The sequence below is a fragment of the Suillus subalutaceus genome (genome assembly GCF_016647625.1).
Source record: "Suillus subalutaceus strain FC151 chromosome Unknown DFJ58scaffold_68, whole genome shotgun sequence".
NCBI classification, from domain to species: Eukaryota; Fungi; Basidiomycota; class Agaricomycetes; order Boletales; family Suillaceae; genus Suillus; species Suillus subalutaceus.
In genome coordinates this window covers 10,901-37,996 of record NW_024540317.1, presented here as the reverse complement: position 1 = coordinate 37,996, position 27,096 = coordinate 10,901, and the positions used below count along the sequence as shown (strand labels likewise).

The following is a 27,096-nucleotide window of genomic DNA, read 5'->3' as shown; positions in this document are numbered from 1 at the left end:
CTAAGGTCCCGTTGACTCTTGAGCCCCTCGTCCAGTCTGGACCTTAATAGTTTTTCAAGTCAAATTTATTGTCCTTCGGGGCCGGACTCTATGTCGGACATAGCCTAGCTATACTAATAGTACGCGGAGGGGGGATTCACTCCTGCTTAACTATCGTAGTACCATAGTTATCTATTTCGAGGTGTCCCCTCTTGCACAGAGTATTGCCTCGGCGTTCGTGTAACTGGATTGCAATATGAATGACTGAGCGGGTTGGAATGTACATATCCTTTGAGCACACACAATATACTAAGGAGGAGGTTGCAGAATTGATGACGATACTGAGGCCAACCACCGAAATTTGTAGAGCACATGCCATTGACGAGTGCAAAGATGAGCGTGGTTATTAAAGAGAGTTATAGAGGGGTGATAAGAAATGCACCAAACATCGCGCACAGGATATTTTTGTGCTACGTACGTGAACGCCCAAAATACAATGATGTCTGCTGCAAGACTCAAAATTGAGGACCGCAGCAAAAAGGCCAAGAAAAGATACCGCATGATGAGATCCGATGATCTGCATCAGAGTCCATCAGATGAGAACGCCACTGACTTGACACGAGTGAAATTCGCACAAGCTGGGTTATCTTCCACGGCCCGCGGTTCACCTCATACGCGCGTAATGAGAAGTGATCAATCTATATCTGGATCTTGCAATCTGGGTAGCAGATGACGGGGATAATGCGTGATCTCAATGGTTAATTGCAAATTACAGACATCAGAAACATACGCCGCGGATAACGCAAAGACAAGCAGAAACCAACATACGGGTATCAGCAGGTACCAGGCCACAAGAGAGGCTAAGAGAGCGTGTGGTCATTTTTGCTCGTTGTCAGCTCCGAAGGCAAATTTAGATTACGGTGCAGCCTGGCTATAGTTTGATACGTGCCGTTCGGTAAGACTCCTCGGCGCCAATTTGCATATTATAGCGGATAACACGTTATCAACATAGACATGTTATAGGTCATCTCAACTTTCGTCTATGTGTGAATAACTCGACACTCTATGACAGACACGTAAGCCCTAAGCTTGTACAGCCCTGTGACGACAAGACCAGCCCGAGAAATTATAGTCTGCCACTGATCCTGAAAGAATGGTGAGCGAAGTTCATGCCAAGGAGAAGCACGCGTACCAGCGTTCTTTCGTGACAATTTAAAATACACAAGAGGTGCAAAGCGAGTGCGTACGGCATGCGGGACGAGGAATTGAGAAGGGTTTGCTCGGTTATGAGGGAAGCAGGAGTTGTAATATCAGTTGTGTTCGCTGGGTCTTGTTCAAGCTGGACGTGAATGTCGGGATAGTGCCCAGAAATTCTCTCGATGATCAGGATCTTGGACTGGAAAGATATTTAAGGTGTTCTCGGGACTACAAAGTGATCTCAAGGACGAACCTTTGGTCCTGCAGCAGCAGCGAGTTTCTCTAGGATGCTCACCTGGAAACGTCAACTAAGACTTGATGTCGGTGGTGAAAAAACTTACAGCTTGAGTCTCGGGCCAGTTGTGCCTATGAAAGAACGTCAGTGCATCACAAAGGATCACGAAGAAGATGTAGCGCACAGAACATGTCGTAGCATGAAGGTATAGTTATTCCCAGTGCGCGGTTGAGCAGAGAACAAGTCGTGGGCTTCGGCGACTACTGTGCCAGGAACTGAGTTGGGGTCTAAATGGGCCTTGATGTTAGCTTCAGCCAGCTGGACCATCTCCTCCCTCTCCTGGATAACAAGACGGAGGACAGGGAATCTTGATATATGTCAGTTGCGTTGCTTCTTAACAGTTTTGTACTGACTTATTAGCGAGGGCGATAGCTAGGCTTCCTTTACCTCCCCCGCAATCAACAATAGTTGATTTCAAGCACGTTTGCCATGGGTAGTCCGATAAGATTCCTGGGGTTACATATTCTCCGAGTGCCTAAAGATTATAAGTATAGTATTGTCAGTCAGAGGCGGAGGATGCAAACCTCAACACAAGCTGCAAAACGATTGAGATAATTTCTGTCATCTTTCACCCATTCGAAGAATGGCTTCGTAGTATCATTCGCGAGCTGAAATGCGGTATGTTCTGGAGACTTAGAGAACCTGAACTCGGGATGTGTCAGCCATCGAGGAAGAGCCTCTGCGATCTTCATGTTGCCGGGAACCCTACGACAAGATTAGTCGTGCAAAACCGGTATGCAAAAAAATCCTACGATATCAATGCACGGCCCCTTTGGCCTTGTAGTAAAATGCGAGAAGAGCGATTCATGGCAAAAATGCCATCCTGAGTCTCTCGAATCCAACCACAAGCTGAGAGATGGCGTAATACTGTGGTGAGCTTATGGGAGTCGAGGTTCAGTTCTGACTGAAGAGTTTTGACAGAGATACCAGAGGGCTCCTTTGCCATGCGGTCCACAATGCCATGTTCAACAAAGACTTGAACGGTAGCGAAATCATACATGGCGAAGGTGCTCTCAGCGGCTTTCTCAAAAGGATGTTGTAGAAGATTCTTGAGCTCTGCCTGAATAGATGAATTCGCACATCTCACATCAAGAGTATGCCGAATAACTTACAACACATGCTAGAAGGGCAGAATCAGTACGTGGGTTGATCCTGTTGCACTCGAACATACCTAGTGCTGCTCGGCGGGCTTTGTATACACCAACTGGCGTGGGCTGGTCTAGGCTATCCAAAGGGTGCATGTCGATTCCATACTGTGAAGACAAAGGGGACAGCATCGACTCGTCCATCGCGACGCGCAAATTGTTTAGCGCATTGTTTAGGGAGGTTTGGAGGTCATCTAATTCACGGTGGTCCATCGTAGTCACTGGTCAGTAGCTTAATTGACATTGCGAAAATATGTATATTAATATACAATGTAACAGGCCGCCCTGAAAGAGGTTGAGTGAGACCTTAGGCCTTAGCTTGCACGCACCTGCAAACTGCGGATACATTATGTCAACCGGATCGGGATCAAAATTTATGATGGGCCGCCGATCAGGCTTGTACCGCCTTGCTCTGCGTTTCATATGCAACACGCCCTCATGTATTTTAGGGAGAAATTGAGGAGTCTGGATACTAATACTGGCGAATAGAACCAAAGGCCGAGGAGACGACAAACCCCGCCAAGGCCCAGGAAGTTGAAAGAAAGATAACTTGCCGGCAGTCACGCAAATGTCACTGTAGGACACATCATGTCACATAGGCCTAGTCAAGCAAGACTCTGCGCGAGTTCAGTACTTACTCAGTTAGTATTCGGCGGTAAGCGAGCAAGTACAGTACTTACCGTTTACTAGTATGTCTACTTACAAAGTACGAGGGTGACTATTAGTGTTGTAGTTGTAAATTTGAGGGGGATATAGTGAAACTTGGACTCGGACCGTGTAGTACGGTATGGATGAGAAGTTCAATGATGATGCAACGGGACTGCCAGATGGATTATTATGCTGCATTGTAGGACGTGGAAATCTCATGGATTAGCGCAGAAAATTCTTAATGAAAATATCCCGCATTGCGCAGCGCTGCACCAACACAAGTCGGCACTTTCAAATTGTGAAATGTACGGTATTGAAACTCCGTCACGGCACATATCGGCAGGTTACATTTCTGCGTGACTTCAGCACTTACATAATTCTGCCTCAATTGTGGTCGTTCAACCTCATAATTGTATTAGAGAGAGAAATTTGTGTTTCTAGAAATACGACTTTTGTGAAAGTGCCGACTTCATGTATATAAAGTACTACGATTAATGCATACTAATACTCATACTCATGAGTGGCGGGCGCCCCCCGAGTCACATCGGCGCCGATGCTCATCACATATTTGTTCTCTCTTCTCACTTGTGAATCATTGGGTAGTTTCCGCTGGGTCCCAGCTCTGGTACTAAACTTGCTCATATAGACCAGGCAAAATGACGAGGGTGCAGGCTTATGCTTGCGGCCTGTCTGCACGAGCTCCACTTTCCTCCATCATGCGCTAAACATCGCGACTCGTCACAAAGTCGTCACAAGTGGATTGTAAATGCTTATGGTGAGCTCGCTCGGTGACCATACAATGGATGAAGTTGCAATTAATAAGGCTACCGAACACATGCAAGGCTTGTATCTTACACGAAAACGTCAGTATTCTATGTGAGTGTTCTCACAATCTAAATGTCAACTTGTGGGTATGAATGATTCATGTAATGACTCGCCAAGAAAGCGTTCCACGCTCTCATTATTGTTTCCATGTTTCGAACTCTGAAAGGGCTATTCCAGATACAGACTAGTATGCATTGATCATGTCAGATCCAAAAACTAGCATTGCACACGTACTACAATTGCAGCACTATCTATTGTGACAGTCGCATTCGATACATCTGGTTCAGCACTTATTTTAATTTCAAGATGACTTGACTTACAATGCTATAACTGGCTTTCTCAAAGTTAAACGGCATGACTTCGTTCTATCCAGAACTACAGATCGGGCCAGCACATGCTTGTGGCTGCCTAGTCATCAGAAGCACAATTCTATATATAATGCGCGATGTCCTCAGGCCCACTATCCTATCATGCATCATGACTCAGACGGAAAGCCATCCTTTCACACTGTTGGACTTTGACCTGACTATTCAATTTGCTTGCTGAATACTCTCGTGGCGCATGTTTCAACGTCGTGTTTCATCATTATATCTAATGTGACATTGCCATGTAGTACTTGCGTTCTACTAGTATGTATTAAGAATGTATTGTATATAAAACGACCCACTGTTCAAACCGAAGCCTCAAGCCGACACGGTCGGTTTCTGAGCTGTAAATGCGTAGAAGATAACCTTTGACTGACTGTTGCTCTCCCATTCCCTTTCTAGGTCTTCCACCAACTCCTTAAACTCCCCCTCTGTTCGAATCCCCATCTTCACTACTGGAGTTTGCATTCCCTTGTAGACACCAACAAAACTCTCCCGAGCTTTAGCTTTCATCCCGTCTTCGTCGTCCCCACCCCCAAGGCTAATTTCAAGACGCTGTGTCGTGATTTTTTCAAACCCAGTGCCTTTGAGGACATTCGGAATATGCTCGACGCAGTTGAGTAATAGACCTCTTTTAACAAAGAGATCCTGAAGCATCGAGTAGTGTCTTTGGGTTGCCTCTCCAGCTACGCAATGACTAGATTCAACGAGCTGCACCCAGCCTCCTGGAGCAAGGACACGGAAAATCTCCTCCACGGCCGTGTTCCAATTTTCTTTGGATAACGCTGCGATAAGGAGTCGCTGGTTCACTAGCTGAAAATTGCTGGTCCAATCGTTCGGTATCTGTAAAATGTTCCCTGCCCCCAAATGTATATGTTGCTTTTGTACATCGTCAAGCTCTGGAAAAATGTTCGTCTTCAAATCGATTCCAAAGAAGGTAGCATCCTTATTGGCGTTATAGCAGTCAAGGAGCCAGGTTGCTAACGTACGAGTGGACCAACAGTCAGATCAAGGAACAAAATTTCTGATGACCACAAACCTGAGCCAGCTCCATTGTCGAGTACTTTGTCTCCTGCGTGCAGTTCAATTGGAGCGAAGACAATACGACCCCCGAATGCGTTTCGAAGGACTTCGTGTTGAACTTCCAGTCTATTATGTTCAGAGTTATTAATTTTCATTCAAGTCGAGCTATAATCTGACCTTTTGCGCTCTTGCTCATCGGTCGGGAGTATATATAGAGATTTCGCAACTGCCGCATGTGTCTGGTCATCACCGTGTGGTTTAGACTGAAAAGAGTTTTCCGAAGGCTAGTGGATGTAATCGTGAGTTTGAAATCTTTGGAGTTGGCAAAGGAGCTTACACAGGACATAATGCTGGAATGAACTTGGGTCGGGACAACTGCGCGAGGAGCTTTTAAGTACTGGTGTATATTGGACTTACCTGTGCAAAAATCATTCTCAAATTCCCGTGTATACTAGTAGCAGTGCCACCAGTTTATTGGTCGCACCACCTTCCGACGGTGGGAGTTAATGGGCAAATAATACATCGCAGTACAATTGTATCGGATCGGCGGATCAGATGGTTCAGAACTCCTCGTCTGGGGCATGTGTCCCAGTAATGGAACTTAACCACTGATAGTAGTAATTCCTGTGTATGTCAGGGTCCAGCATTGCCGCATATGTACTGCGAATCTTGCATCAATCGAGTACGGCCTCCACGCCTGATAATAGCGCACTGCACCTATTCCGAGTCTAATCCGAAGTTACCGCAAATAGTGCTTGACTGTTAGGTTCTTTCTCAAACTGGGGCGGCCATGATGCATGTGCATGAGCGTTTGAACTTCGAGCTTATTACTAAATAGGAAGTTTTTGCTAAGTGACTCTTAGGTCATGAAACGGCGCTCACTCCACGGTGCAGTACAAATACTTATTAACTGCGTAACACATGAGTATTAAATTCTAGTTGGTCACTCGAGAGTTCGGCAAGTCCCAAGTCATTTCTCCGGGTTCCAATTGTTCTAGTTGGGCGCAAAATTGATGGCCCGCAAATTATTCATAAATCTCTTGGCAAAAAACACCCTGATGCGTCTAATTAATATCAGCATACTGACATCGTTCGCTGCCAGTGCACGCGCTCGGTCGCGCCACATATCAATTCCAACCCGAGGCCTGAGGCCTGATCGATTGATCCCTGAATTTTGGATCATTTGATATCATGCGCACCAGCACTCAGTGAGATCAATCAACACAGCCCCCACTAGTACTAGTATGATCAAATCACCTTATTTTACATGGTCGCTATGTAGTATCCAAATAGTGGCGATGTGGGACATTGCCACCAAGCATTGTGGACGCGCAAAGCTGTTCTGGCCGGCTCCTATTTTTCTGCAATTTGAACAGCTTTACCAAGATCTTAGTCGTACCAAAGGACCGAGATCTTTTCTGCAATAATGGGTGTAATAATATAAGGACGAAAAAGTCCTTGCAAAGTAGTAATTCATTCTACTTAGACACAACGTGACATATCAACATCGCTGCATATCAGCACTCGTAGTGTTCTTTGTACACCTTTGACAGCATTCATGTGGCAACTACTGCAGAGGATGGTGATCAGGACATAATGTGATCTGCCCATAATGTACGAGTGAAGGTGTACGCCAGAAAGCTTGGGTGATGGGCATGCGACATTTAGGCGAAACACAACAGCATCTGCATCCGTTGTCCGCGCTACAACAGGTTGTTCTGCACCTCTTACTCCTTTTTCGACAGATGTGGGCGGTGATCCCGCTAGAGGAAATGTTTGCTCAACTCACCACGACGTACGAAAGCTGCGATGTGAGGGTGTGCGGTCTCTGCGCGACAGTTCAAACCTGGTTGTTTTTCTGTCCAGGGTACTTCGTGACGAAGATCAGTCGTCATGAATATGTGGAAAGGGAGCGGGTAGCACAACGCGTTCCTGGCTAAGGAGGGAGGAGCCCCGTGTCTGGCGCCAGGTTTTCCAAGACCAATGATAAGAAATCATATCAAGAGTAGTTCAATTTGACAAGAAATTGTACAAACTCAGATGTCGGATTACACAATAATTTTCTCGTTGTGGCGTCGCAGAAATATTCGGCCAATTGTCGTTAACAAAAGATTGCTCTGGTGCAGAAGAGAAGCGAGAAGGGAAGGATTGTAATAGAAAATCCTCACCATCTTGAAATGTGGGGCCCATCCTCAGACCAATACATGAATAACGACAAGAAAGTAATTATATGTACCACGTCCAAGTGGATGAAGAAGCGGCAAAAGCTGTGACGCAGGGAGAAGATCTGCAAATAACGCCACCACATTCAGGAACTGTGCCAGCGGTATAAGAACAAAACACACTCCGCATGGCATTTCCAACTTGCGGCGATACGACATCCCTGACTAGAGCATCAAAGTAAGCTCGGACACAAGGGTTCCCGGTGACACCATGTCTAATCAGCACCATGGTAACCAGCATATCTGGAGTTCATGGCCGTCCAGGGGCGGTGCCACTGCGCGGGTGTGGCTGTTCAAGTTCTGAACGGTATAAATATGAGAATATGTTACGGCACATTTTATAAATATGCTCACGGGTCGGGCCACATCATATCGGCCTTGGCCTAACGAATAGTTCTATGGATTGCGGTGTCAGCTCAAAAAGGAACAGAGGGGAGTAAAATAGGTCTGGACAATCGGTTTTACCCGGGTCCTTTTGCGTAGGTCTACACTTTCGTTGTTGGGGACGTTCCCCAATGACCATCTTCATTCGACTATGATCCTAGAGTAAGATCGTCCGATTCGCTTTGAAAAATGGTTTGGCCCTCGTTAGACCGTGACGCCTATTTAGGATTTAAGAGGGGACAAAGCCTGTTAAGATTGCAGGTTACTTGCGTCAACGTTAAGCGACCTCGGCGGTCATCCGACACCTTTACGTTCAATCGTTAATCACCCGTCCTTCCAGAAAAACTAGTTCTGAATTTAATGTACCCTGAAACGGGTTTTAGATCAGGTGCAGGAGAGTTGGTTGAGAATGTTTCATTGCCGAAATCATCCAGGCACCAGCATGTGCGAATGCAAACTTTGTGATGACGGGGTAGTAGTTGGTGAAGAAACAGTCACAGGCGAAAGCCGTTGCGCAGGAGGAAGATCTAGGACTGCAATCACTGCCATCACGTCCGACAGTTATGTCAGCGGGCATGGGAATAGATTTCAACAGAACGCACCTTGCAGTGCTGCACGGACTTACTATAAGTTACCAACCTGCGGACTGAATCACTTTTTCATCTACCTACTAGCTGATGGAAGAGCTGGCACCTGTAGGTCACGTACGTGTGGTCAACTGCTGCTAGTAGATCCGCTAGACAAGATCCAGAGAGATGGAGTACCCAGCGGTCATATCGTATCTGACGCTCGGGTCTGTAGGTGCGTTCAGTTCGCTTTGAAGTTTGAACAATATCATGACTGGGAAATTGACCCTTGTTGAAACAAAGTTCGGGAATATTAAGCAAGTGACCTATGTCAACCGTTCACTGTGACCGCAACTGTCGGCGCGGCGGCACCTGCACTTAAGTGCCTGCTCAACGTTGAGTCACCTCGCCGGGCGGTTGGTTCAGTCAGCAAAGCAAATTCCGCTATCCTTCGACCCGGCCACTCGGCAACTGATTGAACCCATGAACCGGAACCTCCCCAAATAAGTCACATTCTTCACACCAACCAGAAACCAGACATTGACTAGTAGTATGCTACTGTTCACCTCCGTCGATATGGTCAGGCAACTTCTGGTATGTTATAGAAGGAGAATCAGCAAAGTCACCGTTGAATTTTTGTAATCTCACGGTTGGATCATGTCGACATGCTCGTCTGCTTACACACCATCCTCCACACTTGCACAGACACAAGGTGGCACTAGCAAGCTCAGCCACCGAGCCCGTTACCGCCTAGTAAGCGGAACCGGACACTTTCATCAGGCGGGAATGACGTCCTCACCGACATGTATATAACTATGGCAGGCGAGGCACCGCCAATGCATCCTCGACACTACAAGGACTTCCTCGGTTATCTTCAATGACTACGTCTGGTTCAAGTCGTGCTCTAAGCCAACCACTCGGAGGCCTTCAACGCGGTAAAGCGTGCATTGCATGCAGACGCCGAAAAGTCGTTCGTAGATGCAACCCGCGTTATCTGAGACTTGCTCACTTGTTTTGCTAGAGGTGCGATGGTACCCGACCAACGTGTGGTCAATGCATCCGTGGTAACAGGCCCGATGACTGTGAATACACGGATGGCCAGGGCCGGTCTCGGACACACATGCTGGAACAAGACATTGTACGTCTTCAAGCTCGAATACAAGACCTCGAGCATCCCGAGCAGACTACGCCCGCGGTTGCGCTACACCATCCTTACTCATCTTCCGATGTCCCGCAAGGCTCTTCTGTCCCATTTGGTTTCCAGCCCTCCTATATTTCTGCGTCGATATCATCTGCATCAAGTCCTGCAGCGTGTAAGTATTTACAAGGCGATAATCACGCTGTCTCATCATTATTTAGCATCGAGCTCTAGTGCTCCGTGGGGTGACTTCAGCCCGAGCAGTTGGTGGGCTCAAGAAGAGCCTCCAAGCCAAATTGTACTAGAATCGTAAGCTAGTAATCCTGTGCGTTTATCCATATAGTTTGTTAATTGTGATTTTGCACACAGTTTGAACGAAATTTTACCTTGCGCGGACGAACTTGGCTTTTTCCTGCATATCCCGCGTGTACGCAATACGCTTGTGACTGCTCCTTCTCGTGGTATTCCTATTGCATTGCAAAACGCCATTATTCTATTATGTCTCCACATCACGGAAACGAAGCAGACCGCCTTCCAACTGACAATGCTATCGAGATGTTTGCGTCAACTAGCTGATATAATCCCTTCCTGCAGCGCAAGCACTCGAGATTTGCTGGATGTCCTACAAACGGAGGTCCTGCTCGCATACTACTTATTCCGGGTCGGACGGATAGTCGAGGCGAGGTACCATTCAGGCGCGGCGGCCAGCCTTGTTCTGGCATTCCGACTTCATTCATCTTCTTCTTCCCCTCCTGAAGGAGGACCAAATACACTTGCAGATATGCAGTTTATGTCGTTCGATACATTCAGGACCACCCTTCAAAAGCCAGTTGACGATATCGAGCAAACAGAAGCCATACATGCATTCTGGAACGTCTTCACTTGGGACAAGAGTATGTCTGCTGTGTTGGGGGTTCCGCCTAGCATCGGTAGATCCATTAGAGTATCCATCCCCTGGCCTGGACAAATGCAGGAGATCAATTTGTCCGATCAAGATATCCACCTTACGAGCTGCAGGCGGGGAATCGGACCTCAAGTAGACATCATACAACAGTTCCTTGTCGATGGACAGAGTGAAAAAGGAGATTCCGACTCGGCACTTGCATTCCACGCAAAAGCAGTTGTGCTACTTGACGAGGTGAACAATTTGGTTGAACAATACACGTCGGGTAGGTAAGGTCGGCACACAATTTTGTTCTTCTAATATCCTTGCATTTCAGATTCACGGGTTCAAGAAACACAGTCATTCCGAGCAAAATTTACGTCACTTGACACACTCATACAACATCTGCAAGCATTCATTCCGTCTAATCCATCCTTGGCAACTGAGACGTCACCATCGTCCTCGCAATCAAGTCTTACTCACCCGTCGCCTCATCTTATTTCTCGTCATTCAGTTTACATGCAATCCCTTCTATCTCTCGCTACCATCCGGTTGCACAGCCCCTTCCGTGAAACCTATGCCTTATCGAATGCCAAAATCGTCACCGCAGCCGTGCTCATAGCGCGTGCCCTGCGATGCGTGAACGTAAATACACTGCAATATTTTGATCCTGTCGTCGTGAGTTATAATTGCGAAGCTTTTAGTATCTAATTCTTGACAATTTTTGCTCGCCAGATAATATGGATAAATGCTTCCTTCGTGATTCATGCGGAAATTACACGTCTGCGCGCCTTAAAAGTCTGGCCAACTCAGATCCCGGTACGCGGCGAAGGGCTTGTCCAGGCCCTAAGGACCATGTTAGGTGTATTAAGAGACATTGCGGACCATTGCCCTGTACTTGGTACGTCTTGGTTTTTTTCTTGGAGACAAGACATGCCGTTAATGGTAGGTCACCCATAACAGCACTCCGGACAAAACTAGAAACTGTACTACCTCTTCTTGAATACCTTGGTACTCAGTGATTTTCCGATCCTTTCACTAGCATGTATAAACCTTTCTCATAGACACCACATCTCTCATCTTGTTCCTGATTTCATGCACATCGTACGATCATAACTAATCTGCAATTTTTTGTCATGTACATACAACCCAATATTGTAACATTACGTGTCTGCTACAACCACCAACGACTTTACCGGTTGGATGGCTACGGGCCGATATGAGCTTTACTGTCCGACCTCAAATGAAAGATACATACATGCCGGCGAGATTCTGCCCTTTCTGAGAGCTTGTAGGTTGACCTTTGTTCCATCCTGCGATTTCAACGTCACTGTAGTTTTGCTGGGGATGAAAGTGTTTGCGTTGCTATTCAGACTCCGTGTTGGGGAAGTCAACGTTGGACTTAAGGAGGGAGATGCCCTTGTGCTCTGCGAAGTTGTTGATGACGTGGCTTGTGTGGTAAATAGCGAATGCGCTTGACGATCGTCTTCGATGTGCAATGTATGCACGTATGGAACAAGCTCTTTCCACGAGTCCTCGTCGATGAGTACCTTTGTGGGATCAATTGTCCCATCTTCGCGGTAGAATGCAGCATACAGGATACGCGAGTCTTCAGGGAGCTCCATGGAGGCTTTGAGAAGCCCGACGACAGTCTGCATGAGTCGATTAGCATTGGCGATATTAGGACTCGGGAAAAGAATGAGCCACGAGAAATAAGACGAGGCTCACCCTGAACGGTACACGTGAGAGATGCTCCCTTCCGAATGCCTTGATTATGGAACCCTTCAGACCCGAATACTCGACCATGATAGGCGATGATCTCGGTAGGGAGGAAACGAGACGCAAGGCCTCTATGCATTGTGCAAGACCTGACGCCACATCGTTAGGCGACGATGCCAATTGGGAGAGTATTTTCAATTGAGAGCGGCTCATCGTCTGTGCTCAGAGGTCACATCTTATCGATTACCTGCATCCAGTGACGATCATAACGCACCTAGTATTGCAAAAGTTGCTCTGAAATTGCACTGATCTGAGAGGGGAGGAAAACAGGTGCTACCGGGAAGATAATCATTTTAGTCATATATGACTGCCTTGTTGCAACACGTTGCAACACGCTGCGATGCAGGTGTTCGGTATTGGCTATTAGCTAACGTGCCCAGCTGACACGGGCGGTTGTGATATCGAACAGCTGTGATATCGATCAGAAAGCTCGCGGTTGATCCCAGCCGATAGAAGCATAATTAACGTACCACGAAGTAGATAATCTGCAACGTAAGTGGAGCTCCTGCAGGTTCCTGCGTGGCTTGTGCGTAGCCTTCTACCTAAAAGAGACCAAAGATCCAAGTCCAGACTCCAGAGGCTTCAATAAATATGCGGGAGCTGGGCAGCTGGATCATTCCATGGCTGGAGTGTGGCAATGAACTTTGTGATGATTTGTGTAAGCACACAAGCAAAACGTCCCGAGACATCATGCATCATGTTCGGGTGCCGCCGGCATCGTGCCATGAGCGGATGCGCTGTTCGCTTCCTACATTCTCTGCCACGAGTTAGTCGTTCGAACGTTCCTCACTCGCACTATGCTGCAGACAGTCTTTCTTTATATGCGCCCCCTTTTCGATTTTCACACCCCAGTTCACATTCATTGTATGCTGTGTCGATACATAGTTCTATTTCGAATCGCGAGTCATTTGACATGATCGAATTTGTAAGCAGGACTGCATCGGTGTCGGCGAGTGATTTATTTGAAATCGCACACCGTGCTAGCTGCTCTGGCTCGGCCCGAGCGGCTCTACCTCAAGCTAACGCTCGGTCCAGCCCAAACCTATCAGATACGCCAGCGACTCTCGATGTTGGAACGACCGTACCTGCTGGCAATTAACCAACTTTGTCCAATCCTTGTGAAGCCTACAAAATGAGTTGGCAGCGCTAAAAACGCACCTGATTACGCCCGATTATCCAAGCATTGTTCACTCGGAGAGTGGCCGGCGTCTCTTCATCAATACTCTCACCATCTTACAAACTGCCGCTGCCAAGCAGCACAACAGGTAGTAATGTATAGTGTCCTGCTGTTTCCAATCTCTGCACTTTATGGGGTGTTAGGGCTCTTATTTCGGGCCCTTTTGACGTTCCTGGTACCTTCGATTGGTGAGCCTTATTTTCCATTCGTTCGCTTTCCGCAGTTTCAGTTCGATATTGTGGTTCTCTCATCACCAGCGTCTCTCCAATGGAATGTTCTCTAGAGGTAGTTATAGGCCGAATTCGTAGGCTGCTTCGCCGGCATTCCATGCAATTTCACTTTCTCGTCTTGTTAGTGATATTGGCAGAGGCTAAAGCTCTGTCTTGGGACTGCAAGGTCCCAATGATGGTATTCATCTTGCTGTTAGTCCCCGATGCGGTCCCCTGTCTGGCACAGTGTCAGAGTTCAATGCCGGTTTAAATCTTCCTCAATTTAAGACCATCGTTGCATTTGGCGTTCGTAGGTGCTTTCCCTTCAACATCTTAGCTGGCTAATGAATCTACGCAGGACTCATTCACTGACGGCGGGAGACATGACGGTGGCCCTCTTGAGCCTGCCGTGATAATACCACCAAATATCCTAGCAGGCGGTCGTTCGACCAACGGACCCGTTTGGGTCGAGGGCATTGCCAGTGACATCGGCGCCAGCGTCATGGATTATGCCGTATGTTTTACCTCACAATCAGTTCATATCTTGACGTCTTGCAGTGGTCAAGCGCTGTTACAAACATCAGCTTATGGCCTAGCAACCCATATCCGCGGGACTTCATCATGCAGAGTGTGCTCCCTCCTCACTTACGACGAAACTTATTTGAATAATTACCTCTCTAGCAACAACATTTCTAAACCAATCCAATAACCTGGATCCGGAGACCACTCTGTACGCGATATTCTTTGGAATTAAGTGAGCGTCGCAGCACGTATGCAATCCCGATCTAACTCTGCGCCATAGCGACTGGGGGGACTCCTTTGGTAATAATTTGAAATCGTGAACCCAAATCAAATGATGATTAATACTATCTTCCAGTGGACGGAAACCACCTACCAGAGGCAGCGCAAGATATGCTAGGCCAGATTGCTCTTCTTGCTTCTCCGCCCACAAATGCTCGCAATTTTCTCATTACCGATGCATACGGTCGCGGAGTTCATAACGCATGGGGGGAGGCGTGGCTTCAATCAATTTTTGATGGTCTCGTCGCATTCCGCTTTCAGGATGTTCCATTGAATTTGGCTTTTGCCATTTTTGGGACCATCTGGGACGGAGTGCTTGGATCCGATCCGGGCTATAAGGCTTTCGGGTACACAAACCCGGGTGCCTGCTTCATTGATGGCAACACTTGCGATGACCCGGAGCATTATTTCTATTGGTTCGACGGGTAAGTTCAGTATTATGAATGTTTGCACACGATATTGATGAAGTAACGCTTTCTTAGGCATCCTTCCAAACAGACTCATAGGATCATGGCGGACTATGTGGAGGAGGTACTGACGCGTTGTCGCGTGTAATTCTGTTCGTGCTCTTTGTTTTGCGCCAGAAGTCCAACCAAGAGCAGAAACCGAGATCTCCAATGTGTATACTGTCTTTGAGTAACATCATGTAGTACATCTAGTACCGGTAGAATAAGTAAGTCGTGTAAACGAGTGAGGTCACAGAATTAAAGAGGTCAGACCGAGCACATGCATATAGACCATCTTCAACCATCCGTAAATTATAGCCTGGCGAGTGAAATGTATAGTCATATAATCAAAATGCATATAAAAATCACAAGCAGTACGATGCCTCCCCCACGGACTCCGCCAAGCGTTGATGGGTGATCCTGAATTTTTAGCATGCCGATTTGGAAGTATTGTCATCGTGCATGATCCGGGATATGTGCACCTCCATAGGTTTCATATGATATTGCTGCGGGGTCCCTCGTGCCGTCTCGCTACCCATCCCGACAGTCGAGAGGTAACTATGATCTCTTGTCTTGATTGCCATCCGGATAATAACCATGTAGAAGGCAATCGAGATGATTGGCATGATCTAGGTAGCCAAAGCTTGATTAGTACTTTCAATAAAACGAGTTGATGATAGAAATTACCATGTCTAGCATAACATACTGTCCATTGTTCTCTACGACGAAACACACTAATGTCGACAGGAGCGTCACAGAGTACAAAATAGCGGCATCCGCAAGCACGCGCACTATTGGCATCATTGAGCCTCGCTTTGTAGCGCGAATTGCAGAGACATTGCGTTCCATCCTCCAGATGCGATATGCCAGAAATCCTAAAACAAATTGGTCTCAGGCCTCGAGTATTCAGGTAAAAGTATGCTTACCTGAAGCCCATAAATTACTTGCAAGTGTCATGGCATAGAAGGCCGTGATCCATTGACCTGTTGCTTTGGCGAAGATGTTTCCAGCCTCGCTAGTTGCTTGTGAAACACTGTAGACTGCAATACAGCCGCATACTTCAATAGAACTTCATCAGAGGCACAACTCGCTGAACATGTTTGTGACCTGCTAACCTGTGATACCGAACCACAACAAACTCGGTATTATAATAATCCACACAGATTGCCAAACGACATAACATCGATAAATCTTTTGCCCGAAAAGACATTATATAAGCCAAGAGTGTCGCAATCTAGCGCATAAAAATGGAACCCACCACCATCCCATCACCAACCATTGTTTGCATGGTATATATTATATTCTTGACCACAAATGTGACTTGGGCAATATCTGCAAAGAATGCCTCTGGTCCCCCTGGGAATGTGTTTCGATAGGTAACTAGACCCTGCTCGACACGAATGATGTCCACTATCATGTGCTTGGGAGACTTGAGTACGGATGACACGAAATGTGAGAGGCAAGAAACTTACTGCAGTACTCAGGATCAGTAGCATGAATGCCACCACAGCAATTGGACGGTTAATCTCTTTCATACGACGTTTGTAGGACAATGTCCACATGGTACCCACAAACATGAGGACTGAAAAGCCTGAATAACCCTAGATTGGTGGGTATGGTATTGACAGATTCATTGCAATACTCACCATATAAAATTCCTTCCATCACGGTTGAAAATATAGCAGCGGTATCGAGCGGAATGCCTCTCGAAGCCATGGCAGACGGAGTCTGGGGGATGTATCGACTGACGAGGGTGTGGGTAATGGTATCTTGTCCGGTTTCATATCAGCTCAGGTTCTTTAAATGTCGACAGCTGCCAATTATATGCCATGGGGAATCGCACCAGTACCTTCTCAGCACAGCAAATCTGATGAGCAATTCTTCTAGTTGCACATGAAGCATCACAATCATGATGCCAACATCACAATACCAAACATTTCATGGATAGCCCGAGTCAAATTTGATTGCGGAGGCGGTGTGGGGCCCGTTATCTGCACATTGGTATTTGTATAGTAGTATGTGCGGCCATATGCACCCCGGTGATGATGCTATATTTAAAGCTGTGGCGAACAGTCATAGATGCTATTGGATACTAGGTAATCGCGGCAGACAAATCTTTCAGGAGGTGTGCGCAAGAGGGCGCAAGGCGTTTGATGCCATAGATGCAGTTGGGAGAGATCTCAAGTGCTATGTGCCGCGCACTCCCGATCTCCCCGTCAATCAGTACATATTCAGTAGCAGACGAAGGAAGATCCTGTCGCTATGTTCCTTGTGGGTGCCGCTGAGTCGGGCGCCACAATCCGACTATTCTCCTAAAACTTCTACGCAACAGTCGCCCCTCCGATATCAAAGAGAAAACCTGTGAAAAAACAGTATCATACACGGCTAATAAATTGTAGTGCAAACGCGAGGATAACGCATAGAATACGCACCGCAGTGTGCGACTTAAATGATCAGGTGCCCAAACCAAACGCCGCCGCCTCAGCATACAGCCTGTCTTCGCATTGGTGATTGGCGTGTCAGCTGTGTAAGTTGGTCTGAACAGAGGCATTTCTCATGAGTGAGAAGTACCAATATTTCTATAACAGCAAATATTGTACATGGGCTTCAGTGGTCTCACGTAGCAGACAGGGATTCCTTCGTTACGATTCTTGTTCCGCGCCAATGCCTTTCGTCTCCCACAGACTTGAACGATCAGATTCATCCGCAGGCGTATGGTTTTGGACCACCGAGCGCTCGACGCGTACACGTATACCGAGCTCCATGGTATTAGCATTCCCACTGCGAGGCGATGTGGGCGCGAAGTCTGCATCTCTGGAGTTTTTCAAGTTTTTCGACTGGCTCTTGGATTCGAACTGTGAGCGGAGACCAGATGTCATTTTTGCCCGTGCAGTGAGCGTGGGACGCGCGATGACCACGTTTTCCAAGTGTTGAGGGTCTAGCTCTGTCATTTCTTTAGAGCACGAAGTGAACGGAGCGGGAGCAATGGAGCGAGTAGACATGACTCGGGTCAGCGGAATAGCAGTCGAGCTCTCGAGCGGTGCGTACCTCGTATATGGATGAGGATCCGTTGACTCATTATCCACGTCACAGCATAACCCATTGATGCCCTAGCGATATCAATTGAACAGTCTGAATTTCATATAATGCGAAATAGTGCGACACTCACCCTGCCGACTAACAATAGGAGAAAGTCAACGTAATCGCTAAGTTTCCACGGTGCATCAGTAATGGAGCCCACGTACCTGCGTCTGGAAATCGGTCGTATGATAAAGGATGAGGTTCAGTATGTTCGACACTGGGGGAATATTAAGAGGGTTATCATCACAAGGAGAGCGTCACTTGCCAGACAACACGAGAAAATATCCAACACCGTCATAGATCAGGCTAAGTACAATCAGCGATGTACATCAACTTTGCCAGGGGTGAAGGACTGACACCCGTATCAGCCGTTCCACTCTAACAACGATGGTTTAGCAATGTAAATACGGAGGGGAGACAAGGCGCACCTACTACTCAAAGGATTATAATGCAGAAGGTGCTTGGTAGAAATCGTCACCATCACGATGTCATACAACATCGGGGCGAGGTAGAAGAACCACGTTGACAATGTTCTACCAGCATCTGCTGGAGTGCAGCTACGGTAAGTGAAGATATCAGACGAACGGCTCACACAAGTAATAAAAAACCACTTACTTTCCCTAAAAAAAAGGAATGTTGTTTGCGTGAGATCTCACTATGAGGAACGCTGACGTACATCAATAACAACAGCTGTTGATCTTAATGGTCAATGCGAGCCTGGGATTAAAATATAGGCCAGAACTTACGGGCCCGCCCAAATATATTGGTAAACCACTCCACCTACAACGTATAAGCGAGGAATGTCATGGTTGTGTGGTAAGAGCCCACCAAAACTAAGAAGAAGTATATCAGCAACAGGGCAATTCCAATACGCCTATCTCTCCTCGCAACATTGAAGGTCCTACACGGCGCTTCAGTCTGTGCGGCTCATGACCCACAAAAAAGCTGCAGAACATACCTGACACCTAGGATGGCCTGTGATATCATAGTTTGTACGACTACGGTATGGTCAATAGGGTCCTGATGGGTGGACGTCAACAAGGCAAACCTTTGAAGATAGGCGCAACAAGATAATATTGTTGACACGCTTGTTGGGTGAAGTGGGAGGAGAAGTATCCGTAATTGCTGGTTACTATAGTAACGATACTGACATAGCTGTATTAAATGTGAGCGAAAAAAACCACATACGAGAGAATAAGGGCAAAAATACCGTATGAGAATAAGCAAGACGCAGGATAGACTTTTGGGAATCGAGCTCGTCAGCGGTGGTACGTGAATGCTCGGTTATACATACCTCATGTGAAAAATTGACGATTGGCTTCGGTAAAAGCGCCATTCTGCAGGGAGTGTGAGGATATAACTGAACGTGATCAGTCAGAATACCGTGACAACTACGCAACAGGGAAAGCAAAGGCTTACTCGTAAAATGCGATGGAGATAGATGCTATTCGCATATACTTCTCCGATGCTGTGCTGTTTATAACCAAATTCTGTTCCATCGTGTATAGATGAAAGCCGCGTTGATTCTGGTATGGTAGCTCTGCGTCAGGCAGATGTGTCCTCAATAGATCAGGGAGGCGGATGATGAGGTAGACTTGGATGTACCAAGGCTCCGTCCGAGCAAACTTATGACGAAGGCTTCTGCAAATAGGACTCTACGACCCTGACACTCCACTTTCGATAGGGAGAGGAAGCGAGACTGTCACGGTGGTGGAACGGAGGATCATGGAAGGCATCGTTTTTCAACGAAAACAACACTTTGAATTTAAAATTTTGAACATGATTCGAGTAAGGATTTCAAGCTTGTTCAGAGTCCAGACTTGTCCGAGGCCCGAGGGTCCGATTCAGACCCAGTAAAACTGTCGTACAAGCCAAGTGCAAGCCAGCAAAGCATGTTAGTATCATGATAGTTTAGGTCCAATCCGCTATGATGATGTAAGCAGTGGTTTATGAAATTCGTTCATCCACGACTCGGAACATATATATCCAACGCACAACGAGATAATATCGTCTGCTTCCTTAAGCGTGGGTGATGGGTGAGATCCTGCATGCGAGGATGGGCAAGTTCGCGCAGTGATCAAACTCTACAGAGCGGCGATTTGAATGAACAATCACAAAAAAGGGGGTGGTCGTCACCGTGACGTATACAGGCTGACCCATCACCCGCACATGATCATTGCATCTGCCTCAGCGAGCATATCGTCGATGTCATGCTTCGCTGGACTGCTCTCCTGCCACCACCTCCATCTACATGTTGTGAACTGATTGATTGTCTGTATCCATGGCTAAATGTCAACCTGAGTGACGGTGGGCAATATTGGTATAAACGTTGAAGTGAAGGTAGTATCGCACTGATGAAGTTGAACGTTGATCTCTGTGACGTTCAAGTTCGTACCTGGCCAGCAGAAACGATCGAAGGATAGAATATTCGAGGTCCGGTAACTCCTCGTTCCCGAGGCCGCATGTTACTAGTTTTCCGTTTACATCTGATATTCTATTATCACAGGCTTTGTGCGCTTTGACAATAGAGTCGTGTTTTTGTACTTAGCTATTGGAATTCAACTAGGCTGGCATCTGTTATCATTGCGCGAGAAACTATACTAGTGCCGTCTTCTAAAGTCTAAAACACTAGTTCCACCTGTTGTCATGCATGGCCTCTCACGCGATGATGGTGTACGAGGAAAAGGAAGATTTTGATATTGTTGGAGCAGCTGACTTTAATGGACTAATCGGAGGAGATTCTTGTGCGGCGAAGCTTTAGAACGCTTTACACGCGACTTCAAGTTTGCCAGCAACTTGGGTCGGACTGGATGGAACCTTAATCTTGAGAACAGAAGCACCCTCACACGAAACAATACTAGTGCTGTTTGAGGTCGCGGTGACCGATGGCACGAACGAATAGCGAGCAGTCGTGAATGCGATCGTGATTCTTGATTGATAGGATTTGTTACTGGTCTAAAAAATACAATCTTCAATCGCTGCCTGTCCCCACAGCTACAGAGCGGTGGACAGAACGATGCCGATATCAGACCAAAAGTCAACCTTGAGTTTTTCACCCTAGGCTAGTAGCAACGGTACTTGTTTGAAAAGAGTTGAGACTCCAAGGTGATGCTGAAGACATACCTTGATCATCAACACCTGAGCGTCGAACAACATCAATATATCATTCAAGGTAAAGCTAGTGCTGGAGAATTACCTTCAGTAACTGGAATGGGAGTGTGCTTATCGACATCTGCGTTGCCATCGGCAACATAATCTAAGTCAACGACACATGAGACAGAGTGCGATTAAGAGATGTGATGAGACGCACACGAGGATTTCCGTTCCGTGCAGACACGTTGAGACAAACACGATAACTTCTGATTATCGAGGACGGGAGACGCCGCTGCAATTTGTAACAAAGAGATGGTGGCAAAAACAAAAAAAAGACAAAGCGAGTTTCATGGTGGTTAGATGTAGGAGTGATTGTCAAGTTACTCGGGGTGTTGAATATACAATCGATGCAAGAAGTAGGACATTTAATGTTTACGAGCTTGAGTGAATTACACAACTCACTTTGGCACTTTGTGTCGTTTCGTCCAGTCGAATATATCATGCTAGTGTGTTTAGGAAAAGCTTTCTTCCATTCGCAGGCTGCTCAATGGAGACCGGGGGATTTTGCGTATATTCGCTTAGGCAAAGTGTTCCTCCGTTAGACAGAAGGAAGGGCGTAGCAGGGTTCATTCATAGTGAGAGTGGAGATGACTCAAATTTGGCTCTGTTCAACAATTCAGTCAGATTATTTCTCGGCTGGCTCGATCAAAAGAACTGACAGGGGCATGTTACTGCGGGATTTCAGTAGGCATGGACCATACTTGCCCTCACTGGACGTATTCTCGATATATGTAATTGAAGTGAATCACATCAACAGAAAAGAGTACCGAAATTCCATGGACCCTGTATAAATATAATCGCTTACAAGTCATCAGCCAGAGTACTACCCTCATTCGTCCCTCATAGGCTTCTGAATCGTGCCCAAGAGCATTTAAGCGTCCGAAAAATCATTATGTAGGTGCTTTGCTACTGATAAGTAAGAAGAGATTCAAACAATTACTTCTCAGATACGCCACACACCTTCATGGCGTCGTATTCGCCTCTCCGAATGCATGATCTAGATCATCAACCTGAAGACGGTGAAGATGATATTCTCCTCCCCGGCAGACACATCACCTCTGAGCACCGCACTATGGACCCTCGATCTAAACAGCCTGCTTGGGCAACGCTAGGATTACAGGTCATCGCAATTATTTGCGCGTGTGCACTGTATAACATTGCCTCTGCCTCTGTTTCCGGGAAGCGTAATGTCCAAGGGCTGCGTCAGCCGAACCAGTTTCCAGGTATAGAATTAGTCGGCGACGCTCAACAAAAAGAAAAAGGTACGTATGTTCAGTGATTGTTCATGATGTGTCCCAAACAAGCCTGTGTGGCTAGCACCAAAGTTGTTCTTTCCAAGTGCCATAGTACGGGTGAACAAAGCCTTACCTGACCAAGTGTATACTTCAAGCTCGCATGTCATACTGAGCGATAGCGTAAGTGGAGCTCCGTACCCTGGAGCGACTTGGTCATAAATATTGTTCCAGGATTCGATGTTCTTTCAATGGCATCTCGGCCGGTCCAGATTCACGTCTTGCTATATCGACAGCATCGTTCCCACTGTTGAAGATGGTCTTGCGGCCAACAAGTCCTATACTTCATCTGGGTCCATCACCGAAATCCAAATTTGGAATGTTACCACTCCTGCTGAAGGCATAACGAGCCTCAGCTGGAACACACGACCCCGACGAATTGCATTGATGGGCACTGTCGCGTTCCTTCCCGAGGAAGAGAAGATTGAGCAGCTAGGACTCGAAGACGGCTGGCAATCGCAGCTTGCAACGCGGTTCTCGTGTGGTAAGGAAGCGAGTGTTGTTACTGTCGAGGTTGCCTGCGATGGCTGTAGAATTGAATTCGAGCAATTGTTCTCAGTTCCTCCGTTGGGTGAGTGCGGCTATGTCACGAGTTTGAATTGGGAGACTGATCCCATGGCGTATAGCTTTCGATCTGATGGAGATAGGATAAGTAATAGCGGGTATCAATGACACTACGACTTATGCTTGCAACGTCGACTCAGGTGCAACAATAGATCTAGCGAAGGAATAGGTTTCAAACTCCGCCAGATGCTTTCTTCCTACTGGCCAGGGAACAACCCCAAGTCTCTGTTCATAATTTCGATCACATTGCTGGAGCTCAACTATGTTGAGCTCGCTACTCGTCGTATTGCAGCTACGACCAAACATTATTGTTGAAAAATCTACCGTATGGTGTTTATGCGCACGAAGCTTGAGGCCAGCAGGGAGCCTGGGATCGACAACTTGAGTATGCTCCGTATTCTTTGGGTCCGTCTAAGAGGAGGAAACAGCCCTGGACAGAGTGGATCATTTTCGTGAACGTGGGTGTGGAGAGGTATACGCACGACATGGAATTCTGTTTGAAGTGAAAATGATTGCGATGACGGTCAGCTTGCCGTCTCGGGTGTTTATGTACCCAGGTGGACCGAATTCATTGGCGTGTTTAGTTTGGAAGGATGGGCGGGAGAGAGGCTCGTAGAATGCTTGGAGAGTGGTTGGCAGAAACACCATTAATTTGGAGGAACTTGGAAGCGGGTATATTTGGGGGAATGGAGGCCAAAGTTGGTCGCTTCCGTCTTTGGCACGTCCTCGGCTTCGACACACGAAGCTTTTACTTCGTTGTAAGTCTCCGATGGGTATCGGATGTGTAGACGTTGACACAGTGTGATAAAGGGTACATCCTTGAGCTTCAAAGCTATGGTGCGGTATCATGTCGATCGGCGGGGTTCTAGCATTGCCATGGGTTTTCAAAGTCTAGTTCGATTCTCGCATGATTCTTTGAAAGAAGCTCTGAAACGACTAGATTCATTGTTTTATGGTCTATCTAGTTAGGGGAGACCAGAGTGAGGGAGGAAGTGACTTGTTGAATGGTTAGAAAGTTGGAGACGACGATCCACAATATCAATATTTTAATGAGGAAAGAAAGTGATCTGGTAGCGCAGCACATCAGATCAACAGATAACCAGGAAGCGAGAAAGTGGCAAGTCACCTGCAGTTCGAAATTCAAGGCAAGCTTATACTATAACTCCTATAAGTGGCAAGCTGCGGGTGAGGTCCTTCGACAACAGTAGACCAGGCCGTTAGTTGCAGAAAGTATGATCGTAGTTTTCTCGACCAACTTCAAGGCTCTACAAGGCCACTCAAAGGCCACTGGCAACTTGAAGTCTTGCGTGCGTACATCACTCACTAGCACTGTGTCTGCGATCAGCATGGCGTTTTTAGTCTCGAGACAGACGGGTATAGGAATATCGAAGATGGTCCTTCTTTCGCATTTCCCGGAGTTCCGAAGAGGCGCCCAGTCAATACAGCAGCAAATATTGCCTTGGCCCTTGAGGCCTGAGGCCTAGGCTTACAGCCGATGGTATGAGTCATGACCTGTTATATAAATGTTGCGGGGACCTCAGTCCGGGAACCCACTCTTCCTCTACTAACTACTTATCCCACCCTACTTCGCTCAGACTGATCCTCCGAGTCAACATCAATTATTTCAAACGATGAGCCTTGAACGCAATCAATCAAAGAACTCAAGGCAAGATCCTCCTCCTGACAACCGCATATCGAGTGAAGCAACCACTGGTGAAAGTTCGGTGAGTTCCTGATGAGGAACACGTCTCATTTCACTCGAAACATCAACTCTGATGCATCCTTCATCCAGGGCAGACGCCGTGGCAAAATTCGTCGGTTTCTAGGGAAGTTTAAGAATGCCACTGAAAAGATTCCTGTGAGTCAACAAGGATATTGAGTTTCCTGGAAAAAGGCTCATGTGATCGTACAAAAGCACTCGAAGGATTCCCGCGGCCGCGACCCTGTTCTTCCGAACGTTGATCGTGAAGGTGCCTCATTGATTCCGGATATCAAGGTAGGTCACCTTTTAGTGTATGCTCTCTCTAAACTCTACTGGTCGTGCAGGTTCAGGATGCTCTCTCTGGTGCGGAACAAAGCGCCGATCCCCAATCGGCACTTCAAGACGCCAAAGAGGTTATGAAACTCATGAAGCCACTTTCGGGACATATGTCATCTGGAGTATCTACCGCCCAAAATTCATCAGCGGATCTCGAGGCTGCATATAATTTCCAGGATACATATCTTCGACCCCTCAAGATATTCCACACAGTTATCGGGACGCTCGCGGATGTATGACCCATTCCTTCCGGTTGGAACAGAACTAATTCCGTTCCCTAGGTACATCCATATGCGAAGATTGCACTGGGCGTGCTATCTAGTGCATCAGAAGTACGTCTCGTCCCTCCCTCGCTTCTATCTCCCGCTGAGCAGCCATTGGTGTAGATGGTCATCGCCCAATCGGATCGCGACCAAGCAGTACATCGTCTTGTTGACAAGTTGGACCAAGTTTACGGCTTCATGATACAGGACGAGACGCTTGGCCAGATTTCATCGATGCGCAGTATCCTCGGACAAATATCTCAGCAGACCCTTGAATGCGCCCGCTTCATCAGAGATTATTCAGAGACCAAGAGCTTCTGTGAGTCTTCAAGCTGTTGCACGTTCCACACACTCAGTCTTCTGCTATTATAACAGGGAAGAGACTCGGGAAAGACATTCTCGCTGAAACAAATAATGAAATTCAACGGTACAGCGATGTGTTGGATGCGCTCATGCAAAACTTCCGGGACCAAGCTGCTCGGGACGTAGCTATTTACACCCACCATACAGGTAAGGATTGTACTTGCGTCTGACGCAACAACTATTCATTCCTCTTCAGGCGAACTACTGGACCTCAGTGGTATAACTTATGCAGCGAACGCAGGGCTAGACACCAGGAAACAATGCCTGCAAGGGACGCGCACGGAAATACTCTCCCAGATCACAGATTGGGTCAACAGCACTGGAGACGACGTTCCACGCGTGCTGTGGCTATCTGGCCCTGCAGGCAAGGGCAAATCAGCCATCGCCCATACAATTGCTAAGTGGTTCAGCGATGCGGGAGGGCTTGGTTCATGTTATTGCTTTGACCGAGATCGAGAAGCCGACCGTCGCCATGAGAAGATATTTTCTACCATCGCGTGCGACCTGGCTGACCGTGATTCAGGGATGAGGCGAGCGTTGGCAGACACAGTTCAGCATGCCAGTGCGCTCAAGACTACAGCTGATATCATCCAGCAATGGCAGAAGCTTCTAATGGAGCCATTGCAGAAGCTCTCAGAGTCAACCGTGGGTCCTGTCGTGATCGTGATCGACGCACTGGACGAGAGTGGCGCAGCCAAGACACGATCCCATCTTCTTCGCATTCTTTCTGGTAAACTTCAGAACTCTGCTGTTCCCCAGATCACGGAGCTCCCAAAGAACTTCCGGTTTATTGTTACCTCTCGCCCGCTTCGCGATATTCAGAATGCGTTTGCGGGCGCTCCACACATTCGAAGGATTTCCATGGACGACATTCCACCAGAAGTCGCGGAACGCGATATCTACGCTTACGTGTCGAAGAAGCTGGAGGGGCTTTCGCAATTTGGGAGCAAAGAGTTTACAGCCCTCGCCAAGAAAGCTGAAGGTCTTTTCGAGTGGGCACGTCTTGCTTGCGAATCCATCGAAGCACCCCCTCCTGGCTTATCCTCCGATCAGTCCTTCGATGTTATGGTGTCCCGCGATCCTGTCAAACGGGAGCACTTGTTGTACGATATGTATGACTTCATTCTTACGGAGATCATGCGAAAGGATAAACACACAAACCCCGAGTTCCAGCAAACACAGCTAGCGACATTTCGTTCCGTAATGGGACAAATTCTTAGCACAGCTGAACCTCTCTCTTTGAATTCCCTGAATGCCATG

General features: G+C 47.2%; 8 protein-coding genes across 8 annotated transcripts; 3 read left to right on the top strand and 5 right to left on the bottom strand.

The window, feature by feature from the left end:
• Nucleotides 1–863: 863 nt before the first annotated feature.
• Nucleotides 864–2,829, bottom strand: DFJ58DRAFT_746365 (S-adenosyl-L-methionine-dependent methyltransferase; the record flags this gene model as incomplete). The annotated part of the gene is made up of 10 exons (XM_041387459.1): nt 864–1,124; nt 1,172–1,375; nt 1,430–1,471; nt 1,518–1,542; nt 1,596–1,778; nt 1,825–1,946; nt 1,996–2,176; nt 2,224–2,531; nt 2,584–2,591; nt 2,643–2,829. 10 exons carry the CDS (start codon nt 2,827–2,829, stop codon nt 1,020–1,022), a joined length of 1,365 nt encoding a protein of 454 aa, XP_041242833.1. The 3' UTR covers nt 864–1,019.
• Nucleotides 2,830–4,651: 1,822 nt separating this feature from the next.
• DFJ58DRAFT_746364 (uncharacterized protein) lies at nt 4,652–6,287 on the bottom strand. Its single transcript, XM_041387458.1, has 4 exons — nt 5,815–6,287; nt 5,655–5,761; nt 5,494–5,603; nt 4,652–5,434 (listed from the first exon to the last, which is right to left on the bottom strand). The coding sequence occupies exons 1-4, from the start codon at nt 5,821–5,823 to the stop codon at nt 4,773–4,775; spliced, it is 888 nt and encodes a 295-aa protein (XP_041242832.1). The 5' UTR covers nt 5,824–6,287; the 3' UTR covers nt 4,652–4,772.
• A 2,963-nt stretch (nt 6,288–9,250) lies between these two features.
• DFJ58DRAFT_429786 (uncharacterized protein) lies at nt 9,251–11,882 on the top strand. The gene is made up of 8 exons (XM_041380364.1): nt 9,251–9,619; nt 9,671–9,962; nt 10,009–10,096; nt 10,157–10,956; nt 11,008–11,077; nt 11,144–11,348; nt 11,406–11,571; nt 11,634–11,882. Exons 1-8 carry the CDS (start codon nt 9,527–9,529, stop codon nt 11,690–11,692), a joined length of 1,773 nt encoding a protein of 590 aa, XP_041242831.1. The 5' UTR covers nt 9,251–9,526; the 3' UTR covers nt 11,693–11,882.
• DFJ58DRAFT_793101 (uncharacterized protein) lies at nt 11,776–12,942 on the bottom strand. The gene is made up of 4 exons (XM_041390384.1): nt 12,664–12,942; nt 12,399–12,605; nt 11,929–12,322; nt 11,776–11,877 (listed from the first exon to the last, which is right to left on the bottom strand). The coding sequence occupies exons 2-4, from the start codon at nt 12,600–12,602 to the stop codon at nt 11,834–11,836; spliced, it is 642 nt and encodes a 213-aa protein (XP_041242830.1). The 5' UTR covers nt 12,603–12,605; nt 12,664–12,942; the 3' UTR covers nt 11,776–11,833.
• Nucleotides 12,943–13,367: 425 nt separating this feature from the next.
• Nucleotides 13,368–15,347, top strand: DFJ58DRAFT_793093 (uncharacterized protein). The gene is made up of 8 exons (XM_041390383.1): nt 13,368–13,814; nt 14,023–14,141; nt 14,194–14,349; nt 14,394–14,463; nt 14,517–14,589; nt 14,638–14,657; nt 14,713–15,061; nt 15,119–15,347. The coding sequence occupies exons 1-8, from the start codon at nt 13,721–13,723 to the stop codon at nt 15,189–15,191; spliced, it is 954 nt and encodes a 317-aa protein (XP_041242829.1). The 5' UTR covers nt 13,368–13,720; the 3' UTR covers nt 15,192–15,347.
• Nucleotides 15,348–16,950, bottom strand: DFJ58DRAFT_746360 (uncharacterized protein). The gene is made up of 7 exons (XM_041387457.1): nt 16,729–16,950; nt 16,555–16,673; nt 16,341–16,502; nt 16,198–16,273; nt 16,009–16,140; nt 15,770–15,957; nt 15,348–15,711 (listed from the first exon to the last, which is right to left on the bottom strand). The coding sequence occupies exons 1-7, from the start codon at nt 16,796–16,798 to the stop codon at nt 15,511–15,513; spliced, it is 948 nt and encodes a 315-aa protein (XP_041242828.1). The 5' UTR covers nt 16,799–16,950; the 3' UTR covers nt 15,348–15,510.
• A 774-nt stretch (nt 16,951–17,724) lies between these two features.
• Nucleotides 17,725–20,106, bottom strand: DFJ58DRAFT_746359 (uncharacterized protein; the record flags this gene model as incomplete). The annotated part of the gene is made up of 15 exons (XM_041387456.1): nt 19,583–20,106; nt 19,458–19,523; nt 19,374–19,403; nt 19,212–19,318; nt 19,122–19,161; nt 18,992–19,064; nt 18,910–18,943; nt 18,840–18,853; nt 18,592–18,725; nt 18,521–18,541; nt 18,429–18,469; nt 18,328–18,380; nt 18,252–18,259; nt 18,131–18,192; nt 17,725–18,035 (listed from the first exon to the last, which is right to left on the bottom strand). The coding sequence occupies exons 1-15, from the start codon at nt 19,660–19,662 to the stop codon at nt 17,725–17,727; spliced, it is 1,074 nt and encodes a 357-aa protein (XP_041242827.1). The 5' UTR covers nt 19,663–20,106.
• A 2,174-nt stretch (nt 20,107–22,280) lies between these two features.
• DFJ58DRAFT_716748 (uncharacterized protein) lies at nt 22,281–23,260 on the top strand (the record flags this gene model as incomplete). The annotated part of the gene is made up of 4 exons (XM_041384260.1): nt 22,281–22,578; nt 22,634–22,731; nt 22,783–23,179; nt 23,235–23,260. The coding sequence occupies 4 exons, from the start codon at nt 22,281–22,283 to the stop codon at nt 23,258–23,260; spliced, it is 819 nt and encodes a 272-aa protein (XP_041242826.1).
• Between the last annotated feature and the right edge of the window lie 3,836 nt (nt 23,261–27,096).

Excerpts from the sequence above, each read along its gene's own strand:
- DFJ58DRAFT_746364 (XM_041387458.1), bottom strand. Across the intron at positions 5,604-5,654 it reads GATGAGCAAGAGCGCAAAAG|ACTGGAAGTTCAACACGAAG; the intron begins GTCAGATTATAG and ends TGAACATAATAG. Across the intron at positions 5,435-5,493 it reads CGACAATGGAGCTGGCTCAG|CAACCTGGCTCCTTGACTGC; the intron begins GTTTGTGGTCAT and ends CTCGTACGTTAG.
- DFJ58DRAFT_429786 (XM_041380364.1), top strand. The coding sequence starts at position 9,527 with ATGACTACGTCTGGTTCAAGTCGTGCTCTAAGCCAACCACTCGGAGGC. Across the intron at positions 9,963-10,008 it reads TGCATCAAGTCCTGCAGCGT|CATCGAGCTCTAGTGCTCCG; the intron begins GTAAGTATTTAC and ends ATCATTATTTAG. Across the intron at positions 11,078-11,143 it reads GACACACTCATACAACATCT|TCTTACTCACCCGTCGCCTC; the intron begins GCAAGCATTCAT and ends CTCGCAATCAAG.
- DFJ58DRAFT_793101 (XM_041390384.1), bottom strand. The coding sequence starts at position 12,602 with ATGAGCCGCTCTCAATTGAAAATACTCTCCCAATTGGCATCGTCGCCT. Across the intron at positions 12,323-12,398 it reads TCTCACGTGTACCGTTCAGG|ACTGTCGTCGGGCTTCTCAA; the intron begins GTGAGCCTCGTC and ends CGACTCATGCAG. Across the intron at positions 11,878-11,928 it reads GGGCAGAATCTCGCCGGCAT|CCATCCAACCGGTAAAGTCG; the intron begins GTATGTATCTTT and ends ATCGGCCCGTAG.
- DFJ58DRAFT_793093 (XM_041390383.1), top strand. The coding sequence starts at position 13,721 with ATGTATAGTGTCCTGCTGTTTCCAATCTCTGCACTTTATGGGGTGTTA. Across the intron at positions 13,815-14,022 it reads GTTCCTGGTACCTTCGATTG|GTCCCAATGATGGTATTCAT; the intron begins GTGAGCCTTATT and ends TGGGACTGCAAG. Across the intron at positions 14,658-14,712 it reads CGACTGGGGGGACTCCTTTG|TGGACGGAAACCACCTACCA; the intron begins GTAATAATTTGA and ends ACTATCTTCCAG.
- DFJ58DRAFT_746360 (XM_041387457.1), bottom strand. The coding sequence starts at position 16,798 with ATGGCTTCGAGAGGCATTCCGCTCGATACCGCTGCTATATTTTCAACC. Across the intron at positions 16,141-16,197 it reads GTTGTGGTTCGGTATCACAG|TATGCGGCTGTATTGCAGTC; the intron begins GTTAGCAGGTCA and ends GTTCTATTGAAG. Across the intron at positions 15,958-16,008 it reads AAGTAATTTATGGGCTTCAG|GATTTCTGGCATATCGCATC; the intron begins GTAAGCATACTT and ends AATTTGTTTTAG.